General features: G+C 38.7%; 1 protein-coding gene across 5 annotated transcripts in view; it reads right to left on the bottom strand.

The window, feature by feature from the left end:
• Nucleotides 1-810: 810 nt before the first annotated feature.
• Nucleotides 811-15,578, bottom strand: part of DISP1 (dispatched RND transporter family member 1) — a 93,708-nt gene continuing 78,940 nt past the window's right edge. For all 5 annotated transcript variants that reach the window (XM_061991482.1, XM_061991484.1, XM_061991485.1 and 2 more), the window contains 5 exons: nucleotides 14,211-14,334; nucleotides 12,841-12,968; nucleotides 12,306-12,403; nucleotides 9,220-9,317; nucleotides 811-4,465 (listed from right to left, as the gene is read on the bottom strand). In XM_061991482.1, coding sequence (XP_061847466.1) covers nucleotides 821-4,465; nucleotides 9,220-9,317; nucleotides 12,306-12,403; nucleotides 12,841-12,968; nucleotides 14,211-14,334 — 4,093 coding nt within the window. In that variant the 3' untranslated portion in view covers nucleotides 811-820. The remainder of the gene's footprint in view (nucleotides 4,466-9,219; nucleotides 9,318-12,305; nucleotides 12,404-12,840; nucleotides 12,969-14,210; nucleotides 14,335-15,578) is intronic.

Here is a 15,578-nt window from a genome sequence, read left to right as displayed (position 1 = left end):
TGTGGGAAAAAGTTCAGTACTGGAGGTCACTTCATGCCCTATTTTGTAACTCCGGATTTTACATACACACACATATATCATACCCATGAATTATACTTTTCTTGTCATCGCTGCGAAGTAAATAACATTCACTTACTCCTGTTTCACCTGTATTCTCTGGTATTTAACTGTAAGTCTAAACAGCAGTTGCCAGTTTAAGTGTTTTACTGCACTATACACACAGTTAGCACAACTACGGTGGTGTATGTGCTGCTCACCTCCAAGAGCTTTTCTTTAGATTTTCTTAGGGTAAATAGGTCAAAATATTCCCAAAACAGACTACTCTGCAGAGCTGGTCTTTCAGACAGTCGTGAATGAAAACAGTCAGAGTCCTGCTGCTGTCTCAAGATGCGCACAAGCCCATCAAGGCAACAGTAAAGGGAAATTATGTACTTCAAACACATGGCAATCTCAGCCTGCCCCAAACATTTTCAATCTCACAAGCTCTGCTTTCAGAAAAGGGAGAGTTTCTTTCTAACACTTTATTTCTTGAGATGGTCTGTAAGGAATTCAAACTCTAATGCCCTGAGACAAAAACTAAACTACATGTAATCCAGTTGGAGTTACAACAAAAAAAAAAAACAACCCCACAGCATTCTGGTCAACAGTAGGTTTTACTACACGTAAGGGCTTTATGAAATGTATAAATGTTACTGCTTTACAAAATACATTTTTTCATTCAAAAATGCAAATTCTAATTAATCTTTCTTCAGGACCTTCCTTTTTAGTGTTTGAAACTTGCTGTTGAAAGAAAGACACAGGACTGCCAAATCAAAATTTATTATAGCGTTTTTATTAACAAACTTTCATTGGAAAGTTCTGGGCGCATTAACATAGGAGGCACATTGGCTTCGACGTTTGGCATTTGACAGTCAACAGAATTGCACTTCACTGTGATAGCCTTGCTACAACAGTGCGAGTTTTCACGGCAACCCTCGTAGCGAGCCTCTCTCACTGACCTACTCAGCACGTGTTTTTTATCATTTGGGTCAGCCTTCAAAACCCGGTCATTCTGCAAAGCATGCTGATCTATCTTGCTCTCAGCTTTCTTTCTCTGCTTTGACAGAGAGGCTCTCTTGCTTTCAACCCCGTTCGCTTCTGTACCACCCTTTTCGTCACACTTGTCTGCCTGTTGACAGAACCCCTTTCGGTTACTCGATACACTGTTCTCACATTCGGAGCAACGCACTATTAGAGGCCCTGCGTTTCGGCAGAGAAACTGTGAGGAGCTCATCACCTTTGGAACATTTCTTATGCTTTCTTCCGGGTTTTGGTAAGCATGTGAATCTGTCCTATTTATTCTCTGATGTGCCTGAAACTGTTGCACGGACTGGAGGAAGAAATTTTTAGGCAGAGAGTTCTGCGTCATCGTTCTTTTGAGCCTTCCTTGAAGGCAACTGCAGTGGAGGACACACTGGACTGGGTGAACATAACCTTCTGCAGCTTGCTGCAGAGCATTTATAGCAGCTACAGAGCTTTGGATCTGTACAGTTCCTGGTGAAGGAGAACACTGGTAACAGAAGGTGTTGCTTAACTGCTGACACGACTGTGGACTCCACTTCACTGCCACTTGCTTATATGCATCAGGACAGCTACACTGCCTGTTCTGAGAGAAAATTGGGCATATGGTGTGTTGGTCAATAGCTGTCTGTAGCATAGCCGAACTAGCAACGTTTTTTATGCTTTTACTCACTTCACTACTATAGGCTGAATGCAAAGGCATACACGTGTTCTGGGGCCTGCTGTTGAAGAGCTCTGAGCAGATATGAGTTTCCTCGTACGCCACTTTCTCTGCAGGGTTACAGATACTGGTTTGTGACGCCAGAGGCTCGAGCTCATAGTGCTCATGCTCCATTTCTGGTTTTTGACTTCTGGAGTCCAGCTGGTATTTGCTAACAGGGTGTGATTTACTTTGACCTCTGCCTCCTTGGGCTCCAGAAAAGGTCTGAGAGAAGGCATTACACCGCAGTTTTTTTGGTAGTGGGATCTGGCCACAAGTGCCCTGAGGTCCAAGGCATCGGCACATGCACTGGAAGAAGAACGTTGCAAAAGCCCAACTAATGCACATTATAAGCATCATAAAAGTGCCAAGCTGCGTGTATGCCAGCACCGTAGAGGGCATCATCATTGCTCCAGCTACAAATGTAGTCAACGCAGCCATTGCAATAGCAGAACCCATACGGCTTAAGGAAAAAATGACTTTGCCCTCTCGGTCAGGGTCGGGGGCTAAGCGATAAGCCACTCCATAATGAACAGCAAAGTCTACAGATAAGCCAACAGCCACTGAAATAGTGACAGATTCTAACACATTTAGCTCCCATCCAAGAAGAACCAGAGAACCTACAGTGACAAAAATAGTTCCAGCTATTGAAACTATAGCGTAAAGGCTTATAATTATGTTCCAAGTTGTAAGAAGCATTACGCTAAACGCAACGGCAACCGAAAGACCCATGGCAATCAAAGTACCATCGGAAAGACTGTCCTGAAGGTCGTAAAATTCGAGGTTACTCACAAACCAACCATTGCTAAGACCTTCAGGAGCGGAACTAAGCTCACTTGAAATCCACGAGTCCACCTCTTTGTAGAACTGATGCATTTTCTCATAAGCCAGCGTGAAGAGGTAGGTGCTTTGGAACTCCAACACCACTGCCCTGATGGTGTCATTTAGGTCAAAGCGAGGCCCTGGGGTTTTACTATCTAAATGATACCCTGTGCTTCTTTCTAACTCCATTATAGCTCTCTTGATACATAACTCAAAAACTTCTTGTTTGTATGGAAAGGTCCAGTGGCTGCAGCAGGGGTAAAGAGATGGCTCATCACAGTCTTGATTTTCCATCCACTGCTTAAATGTTTCAATGAAGCAGCTTGTGAAGTCTTGCTCTTCGGTCTGATAATAAAATGTCTGATTTCTTAATTTCTGACAGAAACGTAAAATCCAAACCTGCGAAGCTGGGCTAGCGATATTAAAGCTGCTATCTAGCTGAAGCTTTCCTTTACTTTTAGGGTTTAAAGGGTCACCATTATCCTCGGGTGTGACACCCCAGATTACTGTAATTGGCATGTGGAGCTCCTCTCCGTGGTGGACACGTTCAAACATAAAAAGCTTTTTATATTCTGCATCATATCGTTCAAACGGGTGAGAAGACCTAAATACCTGAAACTCAGAGAGCTCCAGTGACGGCAATTTCATCTTTGGATTTACACATACAATATATGCTCCACCAATCGTTAAGGCAAGGAACCAGAAAAGCCAAATATATCGAAACTTGATAACAATGCATGGCAAAACTTTTTCAAAAAATATCCTGGATGCTTCTGAGACCGCAAAAATAATCTTGTGGAACATTTGGCACAACACTGTCCAGCAGTTTTTGTTGTTGTACACCCTCTGCTGAGGTTTCTTAAAGCAACTGAAAATATTGAGAAGATATCGTTCGTGTAATACAACTACAGCAGGCAGCCATGTGACCATCAAAACATAATTCACCAAAATGGCAGTGCCGGCATAAACACCGAAACACCTGATTGCCGTGATATTGCTGACGTAATTAGCATAGAAGGCAGCAGCGGTAGTGAAACTCGTGACAAACATGGAAAGAGCAGCATGCTGCAGCGTGATGCTCACTGTCTCTGAGGTTCCAGCATGAGGTTTATCAAATTTTGTGTAGTTCCAAACGTCGCATAAGACAAAAGCATCATCTGCTCCGATCCCAACGAGAATAATCAATGCCGTGAGATTCATGAAGGGAAAGAACTCAAAATTAAATACTACCCGATAGAGAAAATAAGAAATGATCAAGGAGCTAATTATTGCAAACATAGTCATCAGAGTGATAAACATGGACTTCGTGTACACACACATAACTAATAAAACAATTACAATGGCTATGGCAGGATACACAGTATCCATCAACAGGTAATCTTGAAACAATCTATGTTTTATTCCAAACTCAATCCCTGTGACAGTTGTTACACCATCAGAAGAGTTCCAGTTCTCAAAGTTGTCTAGGTAAATACTCATCATGCTTTCCCCTTTCTCAGTCGGAGAGAAGAGCATGCTGTATTTTAAAGCTGGTAAGACATAGTCAGCTGTCTTTGGGCTTAGGAAATCCTTGTCCACTAGGTAGTGGAGGATCTGGTAAACAGCGTTGTACTTGGTACATTTGCGAGGCACGTTTGTACACTTGAGTTGGTCTTTCCTTTTGGCATTCATATCCCAGCAGTCCGGCCCCAGGGTTCCATTGTAGTAGTATTTGGCACATGTGCGAAGCAGCTTCAGGGTGTGAGACACATCCCGTTCTACAATTTTTTGACACGATGACCTGTTGTTTAGAATAGCGATATAGTTGCCCAGTGTCCAGCTGGGACAGCACGAAGCAGCAGTGGCTCTCTGGCACAGATCGCCAAACTGGGAATGGGATCTGATCTGTATAAAGACAGGCAGGGCAAAAAATCCAGTTTAAAGTAGTAGCCTGAATTATTAGAAACATTCATCCATATACAAAAAATAACCCCAAAGCGATGAAAATTCAGCTTACGGTCCTTTTATGTTAATGTTTTAAATTCTTACTTCCATATACAGTTTTTGATCAGTGTCCTCTTACCTGCAGCAGACTAAACCACCAGTAACTCAGTACACTGACTTGTCATGGCAGCATAACATTGGCAGAAGAATTAAGAATATTGTCATTCTACTGTTTGAAGATGCACTGAGAGGTATTTTTTTCCAGACTAAAGACTCCTAATTTCTCTTCTATTATCTCATACTATACCCCTGAAAATAAACACCCATCAGTGAAGCTTCAATCTGCTTGGAATCACATACTGAAGTTTCTAGGAAAGGCGGGGATTTACCATCCAGAAATAAAGGATGTGACAGCATTGTGACAGCTTCCACCACCTGATGTCTCTTCTACAACCCTCACACTTTATGACACATTTTTTGGCTCTTGTACAGATGACAGACATTTTCCCCACCCAAGTCAGCCTGTAACCCAGGCCCTGTGGGTCCCCCAGTCATGCAGGATTACCAAAACACAGGCACAGGATAATTCCACTGTGGCACAAAGCATCCCTATTAGAATAAGCCCTGCTGCACAGAGACAACGGTCATGCCTCTGAATGCTGTACCAACTGTGGGACAAAGCCCCAAGAGTTGACTCTGGAGTAGAGTGCAGGAAGCAACAGCAAGGCCAGAGAAGTCACAGGGACAAACATGTACCCGTTGCAAGTGCAGAAAGGACAGAGAGCTGGGTCATGGGGAAGGTCTGCTGTTGTCAGCTCAAGTGAAAGCCCAAAGCCTAGAAACTCCTACTACAGCTTTAAAAACAATGACAGCAATTTTAACAGTTTGTTTAAGGCCTCTCCTTAGCTAAATGAGTGTTAATCCCTTATGTGGATCCTCTTTTTTCACTTCAAGAATATTCCAGATTTAGTTGAAGCCAGAGCATGACTTAGCTAAACCATCATAAGGCAATTCTAGGCAAAATGGAAAGTACCTACAAAATATAACTAGACTGGGGCTGTTTAGAGAAGAGGAGACTGAGGGGAGATCTTATTAACATTTCCAAATATCTAAAGGGTGGGTGTCAGGAGGTTGGGACATCCCTTTTTTCTATGGTACCTAGCAACAGGACAAGGGGTAATGGGATGAAGCTGGAACACAAAAAGTTCCATTTAAATATAAGGAAAAACTATTTCACTGTTTAGGTGAGGGAGCCCTGGCACAGGCTGCCCAGAGGGGTTGTGGAGTCTCCTTCCTTGGAGGTCTTCAAGACCCGCCTGGACATGTTCCTGTGTGACCTGATCTAGGTGAACTTGCTTCTGCAGGGGGGTTGGACTAGATGATCTCTGAGGTCCCTTCCAACCCCTACCATTCTGTGATTCTATAATAACTGAGACTCTTAAGTAACAAGGCTAGATGAGGGAAATTCTCTCAAGCTGGGAAAACTCAACCTTCATAGGGCAGAGGACATGTAAATCTTAAAAGTCAGAACTTCTAGCTCGATATATGTGACAAATTAGAATCAATCTCTCAGGTGTATGCAAAATTTTGGTGTTAATCAAGTTATGTAAAATGAATACATATTAATACAGTCACATTAATAATGCCATGTGCTTAAGAACTTACAGGATTAGGCCTTGAAACCATTATCCATGTATATGTTAAATTTAGGTGATCTGAAATACACCACTTTGCTTTTTCTTTTTTTTTTTCCACAGGTTTACTATTAGTAATCCTTTATAATGCAGACAAAAGACCTGCACTTGGATAGTCTCATGGCAGTTATAAAAGCTTCAGTATCAACTTCACTTTGTCAACTGGTTTCTGAACAATAACAAACTAGCATTCCTAAAAAACAGGATAATTCACATTTGATTGTTTCCAGATAAAAATACACAGGCAAACTCAGGAAAAACTGAACAGTCTACTAAATAAAAGGAAGCACTGGAATAGTATAACTATTTTTTGTGGCACATCTCCGGTTTAATCCTATGAGGATATAATAAGGAAATCGGGAGGAAAGGATTGTATTGTCTCTACGTATCTGAGTTCAGGATGGGACAATGAAGTTTATATGCTGTTCTTCAACACTTGCTGCAGGCCATAAACATTCACTGGTGAAGTAACTGTTGCCAAAGATGAAAGTAATATGAGCTGGTTGCTGGAAATTAGAAATTAAAATACAAAATTTAGCTCTACACAGCTCATTAAAATACTATGTAAAATGTTACTGTATTATAGCATTGGGCTTTGTTGGTGATTCAAAGAAATTGAAAAAGGCCATTTTGCTGTTGCCAGACTTGGTCTGCCACTGGCAAGATATTCATTTACTTTGGACTGAGTAAGGAAACTAAGCTGTGTGACCTGCACACGTGCTCTGCCTGTGGGCAGATCTCCCCAAATGGATCTACTGCAGTGACAGAGAATCACACACAGAGAGTTTTGGGCTAGCAGTCTGACAAGACCATTTACAGTCTTTGAAGTTTATAAAATGACTGTTTACAGGGAAAACATGCTGCAATTAACAGGTGAAAAAAGGGGCTTTTCTTATCCAGGTTGTAAAAAATTAGAATGCCTCCTATAGCTATTTTGTATATAAAGTTTCTGTGAAGATTAGAGGACTACCATATGCTGACCAGCTGTGGGATGGAGCCCCTAAATGTCCGTAAAACATACAGTTAAAGTACTTACAAGCAGATAAGAACACAATTAAATGAAATTCTGCTTATCATCAGAAAAATACACAAATTCTAACATTTACATTTGCAGAAAATAATGTCTGATTTTCCTGTCTTTGAATACAGAAAGCTCTGCCACTTATTTCAACAGAATTGTGGCCTTAAACAAGCATGAGTTCAATGTCAAGAATAACTACAGCCAGAGGAGAGTCTGTTAAGACCAGAAGGTCACCAAAGTTATCAATTTATTCTGCTATCTGCAGTGCAAGTCAGCATCCTCTCTAGGCTGCTAGCAGAACTTAGAAAGCGTTACAATAGTTTAAACATGTTATTTGTATGTAACAAGCATTTAAAAAAACTAATGAAAAAAGCTTCAGCTTTTTGAACCCCGAGTATGTAATTTTTATTATCAGTTTACATACACAGACTAGCAATAACTGCAACGCTTTTGTCTACTAACCAGCTAAAAATCAGTGCTGCTATCATGATGCACTGCTGCTTCACTCAGCTGAGACGTTCAATTACTATGTTTTAAATTAAATACTTAAAATTATAAAAACACAAAAACATTATCTGCAACAATATTCTCTATAAATATCTACATAACAGTGAGTGTAGCTGAAGTAGCCAACATTTACTTTTCTGCAGTGCTCTCATTTCAAAGGAAGAGCTATTTTATGCATACAAGATGTGTGGTGCTTGTTTTTTGAAGTTAAGTAGTTTCATCCTTCCCTCAAAAAGTAAAGTAGTATTTGAAATAACAGTGGGAGGGGAAAAAAGAAAAAATCCTCAGGAGTAATATGACTGTGACAAAGACTTCATTACCTTCAGAGGTAATTATCTGTCCTGATTTTGTCACACAGACTGCACTGCTTTGCAAAGATCTATACTACCTGAGATTTACCTGCATCAGCTCTCTGTGTGACTAAATTTCTATAGTTAAATGCAATGCTTAGCACCCCCTCCCTAGCTCTCCATTTTTACCCTTGTGAAAGGCTATTCTCCACTGTATCTCCTGATTGAACAGGTGCTATGATTACTCCCTAGCTCACTTAATTCAAAACTGAGCCGGGTCCAATATTGTACTCTGCTCACCTGGCTCATTCTGATTGAAAGAGATAATGGGTATTCACATGAGCCATCCTGTCAGTGCAATAATCTCTGAAGGGGAAACAAGGAACATTTCATGAGCATGTGAGGACAAAACCCACTTAGACCAACAGAGGCCAACCAGGACAAAACGCCTGTCAGCAGGCTGCCAAGAGAGATTAATTACACAGCATTTCCCTTCAGCTCAACATTTTAAGCTAGTAAATGCCAACCATTAGAGGAAGCAGTCTGGGAACTCATTAAATAAATACAGTTGTCTAAAAGGTAATGATAAATAATAATAATGAAAATATTCCTCACAAAAGAAATGTGAAATAATATGAAGTTAATTGTTTATGATTATTTTAGGAGGAGAAAAAATACAGTAGCTATATTTGTAGCTACTATTTCTACATCCCTTTGATGTCCACTTGCAGTTCATTCTCTTTTGACCAAAAAATAAGAAAAAATAAAAAAGTCTGAGCAACCCACTGGGTGTCAGAGAAAATTACATATGCTATGAAGATGCAGTTAGTTTACCTGAAGATGAAAAATCAAAAGAAATAATTATTTACTGGGAAACAAGAACAAATACCAATGGAATAATATACTAAGAGGAAATCATATAATACAAAGATACTCCTTTCTGCAAAGAAATTTCTGAAGCTACCCTCCTCCACCCCACTCTGGATGGCATTAGCAGCAAAACCAAATAAATTACCCTAAATAATCTGATTTATAGATCAAGTTGTTTCCTAACTTCATCTGCATGCTGATCAACCGTCTGAAAAGGATGTGAACAAAGTGAAGCCCTCTCATTTGCTACTGGATGGCAGTGGGCAGTAAACCAAAGTTTCAAATATATGCTTCGTATCGAACTTTAACAAATCAAATGCCATCTTTACTTACCTTCAAGTTATCCACATTGCACATTGACTTAATTGCATTCAAATTCCACAAATTCTCTCCTTCTGTTGATGTAAACACCATTCGTGAATAGCGATCACCTGAAATTACAGGAGAGGGGTTTTATAGATTGTTTGGGTGTGTCTGGTATCAAAGACTGAGGCAAAATCCCACCATTTAAATGACTCAGATGAAATAATCTTTGTCAGGTTGTAGGAATCCACCTCCTTTTCAAGATTAGCTATTTATCTGTAAGACTCAGTCCACATGAAAGTTTCAGTTTCCTTCAAGTGATTATAGTAAATATGGCATCTTCAATACTATATACCACTTAGAAGCTCTACAGACTTCTATTCAAGCAAACTATCCTCTGAAACATGACAAACAAATACGAATCAAAAGATCTAATCAGCAAACTATGAAATTCTTGGCACAGCATAATGGCAGTACACAGATAATAGTAATCAAAGGCTGATTTAGTAAGTCATTTGGGAATATAAATAATAATTATAAAGCTGCTTCTACATGAGTATTTTTGCTTTAGAAGCAAATGACTGCAGCGGAAATTGTTGAAATATCCTTGAGGCCATTTTTAAAGAATTCACACAGTTTAGACACATACAGCTTAAATTACAAATTAAATCACATTTATTAGAAGACAGCTCTTTGGAAAGGAAATAATTTCTTAGTGGCAGTGAGATCTTTATGCATATCTAACAAAGGAAACGTATAGAAACACAAATATACAGTACTATATAACACAATATAGTACTTTGGGTTAAGAAACATTATCACATTAATTACAATACTCCAAAAGTCAAAAGACTGAATTTTTCATACTGCTGTGAGTGTGTAGATTTTTTGCTTTTGACAAGACAGTAATGAAAAGACTCAGGAGTAGTGCTTTACAATTTCTAACCATGCTTTAGGACGAAGGAAACTGAAATCTGCAGATCTTGGAGTAGACAAAGAAAGATATCAGGAATTACAAAAGTGGGTTAAGAGGAAATAAACTGTTTTCTTAACATAATGGACTGGCAAGCCTTCCCATAGAAGCACAATTCCTTCATGACTGCCACAACTGAGACTACACAGAAACAGTAGTGGAAAGAATGAGAGAGACTACACAGGAACAGCAGGCAGGATAAGACGAGTTAAATCTACTTCACTTCACAGTTACTGCTCAGTAGGGCTTTGAGCACATTTTGCTCTTCCTTAAATAAGGTATGCTTAATCCAATTTCGGTTCTGCCCACAGAAGCAGAAATGATGACCTTGCTCACATTCTCTCAATTAGATGTAAGACCACATAGTAATCGGAAAAAATCTCATCAATCTGTTTTTCACCCTGGTTTTTACTGGTCATTGCTCTCTCAAATTAAGTAATATAAACAAATAATTTCACAATGACGTTTTTGTGCTCTGTTATCGGTCCTCACATATTGAAGTAGCTGCAAAAGAACCTAGGTCATTATATGAGTAAAGGCAAGATCTACATCTTCTAATGCATGTTCTCTGCCAGAACAGGACTTATCAGGGTTTTGCAGTATGTCTTGTAAAAAGTCAATAAAGACTTCTTTGTCTTTTTCTGTCCTCCAGTTTAACTCAGACAGCTTCATAAGCCTTCAATACTTTTAAGATGGTTTTTTTCAAATCATTTTTGTTTCTTTTGGGGAAGGTGTTTTGTTTAGTGTTTTGTGTGTGTGTAAGGTTTTTTTTTGTGCTGTTTGTTTTGTGACTTTTCCTAAACAAACCCCTAAATTCTGTACAAGATATGACCTGTGGATATTTTCTAGGACATATACAGGAGAAGTATTTTGATTTAGGTTTCTTAGCAGTAAATTCATGGCATGGATGAAATACAACTTCTTCTCTACTGTGAATAAAGTGCTACCTCTATAGTCACAAAAAACCCCACTGCTTTTACTATGATCAGCAATACCAATAACTAATAAAAACATTTACAGAATATTAAATCACTTAAAGGAAGTACTTTAAGTAAATATGTTCACTTCCTGTAAGATGCAATAGAATATAAAATTTCAGCCCAACTTCTCCAAAGGCTTCTGCACACAGAAAGTCATTAATGAGCACTAAACTTACTACGTATGACCTGGATGACAGACTGTACCCTCAGCAAGTTGGCTGATGACACCAAACTGGGAGGACTGGCTGATTCCCCAGAAGGCTGTGCTACCATTCAGGGCGATCTTGACCAGCTTGAGAGTTGGGCAGAGAGGAACCTCATGAGGTTCAACAAGGACAAGTGCAGTGTCCTGTACCTGGGGAGAAACAGCCCCATGCACCAGTACAGGCTGGGGATTGACCTGCTGGAGAGCAGCTCTGCAGAGGGAGACCTGGGAGTCCTGATCGACAATAAACTAACCATGAGCCAGCAATGTGCCCTTATGGCCAAGAAGGCCAATGGCATTCTGAGATGCATCAAGAAGAGTGTGGCCAGCAAGTCAAGGGAGATTCTCTTCTCTCTCTACTCTGCCCTGGTGGGGCCTCATCTGGAGTACTGTGTCCAGTTCTGGAGGGTCAGGGAACTTCTGGAGAGAGGCCAGCATAGGGCTACCAAGATGATCAGGGGACTGGAGCATCTTCCTTATGAGGAAAGGCTGTAAGAACTCGGGCTGTTTAGCCTAGAAAAAATTGAGGGGGGACCCCATCAACACTTATAAAACCTTATAAATACAAGTGTCAAGAGGATAGGAAAAGTCTTTTTTTCTGTAGTGCCCAGTGACAGGACAAGTGGTAACAGGCACAAGCTGGAACACAGGAAGTTCCACTCAAACGTGAGGAAAAGCGTGGCACAGGCTGCCCAGGGAGGATGTGGAGTCTCCTTCTCTGGAGGTTTTCAAATCCGCCTAGACACTTCCTGTGTGGCCTGTGTTCAAGGTGAACCTGCTTTAGCAGGAGGTTGGACTAGATGATTTCTAGACGTTCCTTCCAACCCCTACCATTCTGTGATTCTGTGTAAGCCAAAAAAACCAGAAAATTTCTAGTAAGGCACACTACGCAGAAGAGCTCAGAAATCATTTAACTGGCAAAGTTTTTTAGTCTTCCTTACATCGTTTCCCCACTTACTTGGAATATCGCAGAAAAAGGTATCCTTGTGGAAGTTCCAATCTGCTTGCCTCTTCTCTCGTTCGTAATGATCATCTGACCATCTGTCATCTTGATGACTAAAACACAATAAATTCGTTTACTTTAACTTAAACAAAGAGACTGATAATAGAAGGAGCATCTAAACTAACCAGACATCTTAATAATTCTTACACACGTGAAAACACATTTTTACCACTGTGACTTTGGTATACTAAACCTGAAATATTCATTGGATTTTCTGTGTAGAGGCTTCAAAGGAAATTATATTGAGTCCAGTACTAAAAATACCCACAATTCAAAAAGAAAAATAAAATTATACTTTTTTTCCAGGAGTTTGTGATGGGAAATATCTAATTTAATGTGAAAAGCCGTCAGAATTGCAGATGGTGAGAATCAATATGAATTGAAATCTGCAGCACTATATATACCTTAACTTCAGAGGGTACTATGCACTACGTACATAAAAAACCAAAAGCCCAATAAAATAAACCACATTTTTAGTACAAATTCTTACCTTTTAGCTTGTTCATCTGCATATTTGAAAGGATAGTTTGCAAGTGTTGCTTTGTAACCTGTGTTTTTCACCATATTGTTCCATGTGACCAATCTCTGTCCTATGGCCGTCCCTCTTGGTTCAAAACCCTAGGGGCAGAGCATCACAAAATTCCATTAATACTTTTCATTCTTTAACTCAAACAGGAAAGTGGAAACATGATCAAAGTGATGGATAGTTTTCATTATGAAGCATAGTCACTCCACTCTTCTACTTTTAAATGTAAAATACTTTATGACAGGTCAGACAAAATAATGACTGACTGTATAGAGTGACAAGGGATTAAGAATTCCTGCACGTGCTACTTCTCTCCCTGAGAATTAACAATGATTTAGTCTGTCAGACGTTCAACACTTGGTTTTCAGAGAAAGGGCATTCCACAAGGTCCTCTCTTCTGTCTCAGCTATGACTCTTTACTGATTAAACATGACTAAAAACCACTCAAGTACATCGTCTGTATTTCTCCAAGAATAAGGCAAATCTTCAAATAATTTTGAAAGTGACTTTGAAACAATTTTAGTATCTTGGCTGTTTTCACAAAATATCAATTCAAATAGGTATGTACAGATATACACTACTAAAAATAACAATAACTCACAGGAACGCTATCTTTTTATTTGAGGGCAATAATTAAATACAGTACTTTCATTAAGAGTCCTGAAAGCTACCAATGGGTAAGACTACATAGGAAAAGTAAGAAATGACTGCAGTATTTAATAGAATCTGATAAAAAATACTTTCAGTCTGTTAATATGGATATTATTTCATCCCCAGAAGGCACTTAGAATTCTCCTTCCTTTAATAGATCCTGGTCCTTACTCTTTGAAACCTGATTTAGAACGTATGGTCTGTGTTGTACTGCGCTGCACATCCAAAACTGGGATGAATTTACATTATTCAATCCATAGCAGTTCTGTTGAAGGACATATGACCTTTCAATAGCAAAATGCAGAAGGAATATAAACTAGTGGATAACACACTCCCATGTAAAACTGATTCTTTGTAGTGCCACCAGCTGCTCCAAAGTCAAGATTTAATACTTTTTAAAAAAAATTAACAGCACATCTGCTGTGTGGATTCATTACACAGAATTTGCTTTTGCAAACTTACTACTACCTGAATATCTCTAGAAATTTATTCCCAAACGGATTCATAGCACATGAAACCTTTTCAAGCATTTTGATGAGGCAGTTTTTTCACCTGGGCAGATCTCAATTTAAAAGGAATGTATCTATTGCTCTACTTGCATGTGCTGTTTACTGACATCACTGAAAAAACGGAGTAACCCAAAAATACTTCTGTGACAGTACATTTGATTAATATTTACCTACCAGCAATGGATCAGAGAAATCTGGAAGATCTGGGACTAATATTCCAACCAGTGCACACACCACTATTAACACAGTACACATGCCCAGGACTACCACAGGCCAGTCGGCTATCAGTGCGGCATAGCTACATGGAGAGATACAGAGAAAATGATGTTACAGAAATACAAGTTATACACAAAATTAATCCATACTTCTCTAAAGAACCATGTTGAAACACTGACCTGTTTCCATTGTTACAGGAAATTAAATTAGTTATCAGAAATGGATGGAAACCATTTGGAAGCAGTTTATTTCTATACTTTTTTTTTAAGTAGGAAAACAAAAAAATCCACCCCAAACATCTCTAATGAAACATAATATGACATGGAAAGCTATTCTGTATACAAGACTACTCTTTTTTTTTCTCCCAGGATTCTAACAAAAATGAACGCTTTATCTTAGATGTTCCTCATGCTGCTACAGAGGTAACTAACTATGGGCTACCGAAACAGACATATGTTCAGTATTTAAAGCAGCCATAGTACCATTTACATAAAATGTTCTTACATAAAAAATGCCAGAAAACAAAGTATATGTGAAGTGAAAATGTTTGTGTAAAACTAAACACATTTTAAAACAATATATAAATATTTTGTCCTTAATTTTGTATCTAACTTTTGGCATGGATATTATCCATGGCTGGGGACTGCTAGAAAATAGACCCTTTGTTAAAAATTTAGTGATAGAAAACACCACAGTTTCCTGTTTGAAAGCCTATGCTCTTTAATGAAAAATATCAAAGAGAGGAAAAATCAATTATGAAGTGGGACTCAAAAGAAACATTTCCTCTACATTTAAAACAGTCATTAAAAAAATACTCAAATCTCATATACTAATGATCCATAAAATCTGTTGTAAATTCCAAGGAGCATGGGAGTTGCAACTTGATACATAAACTAATCAGCAGTCATTGTTTGGTTTTCCAGTATAACATATATCTCTGGATTTGAACTTTGAGTTCATTCTAAATTGTAAGAGTGCAAGAATTTTTATATGCAAATCTCATTTTAATGAAATATTTTAATTTTTGTTACATTGGCAGAAAAGTATCAGAAAATAAAACTAAACTCTGAAAACTTAGCTTCTTAATAATTTTTCATATAGTAAAGACTTGCATTCACAGAGTTTGTTTCAAGGGCAACATTGTTTAATCTTGGGGCAAAAACAGTACAGAAAGTCCCATAAGGTTTAAAAGGCATTAGAAAAATAATTATATGCTATGAATCATTCAATACTGTTAAGTCTCTGTACACACTAAATACTGATTAAAAAGATCTATACTATTATTTCCTCCTCAACTTACATGCAATGCAACATGAAAGTTTATAG

The sequence above is a fragment of the Colius striatus genome, chromosome 2 (assembly GCF_028858725.1).
Source record: "Colius striatus isolate bColStr4 chromosome 2, bColStr4.1.hap1, whole genome shotgun sequence".
NCBI classification, from domain to species: domain Eukaryota; kingdom Metazoa; phylum Chordata; class Aves; order Coliiformes; family Coliidae; genus Colius; species Colius striatus.
This window is presented reverse-complemented; position numbering and strand designations above follow the sequence as displayed.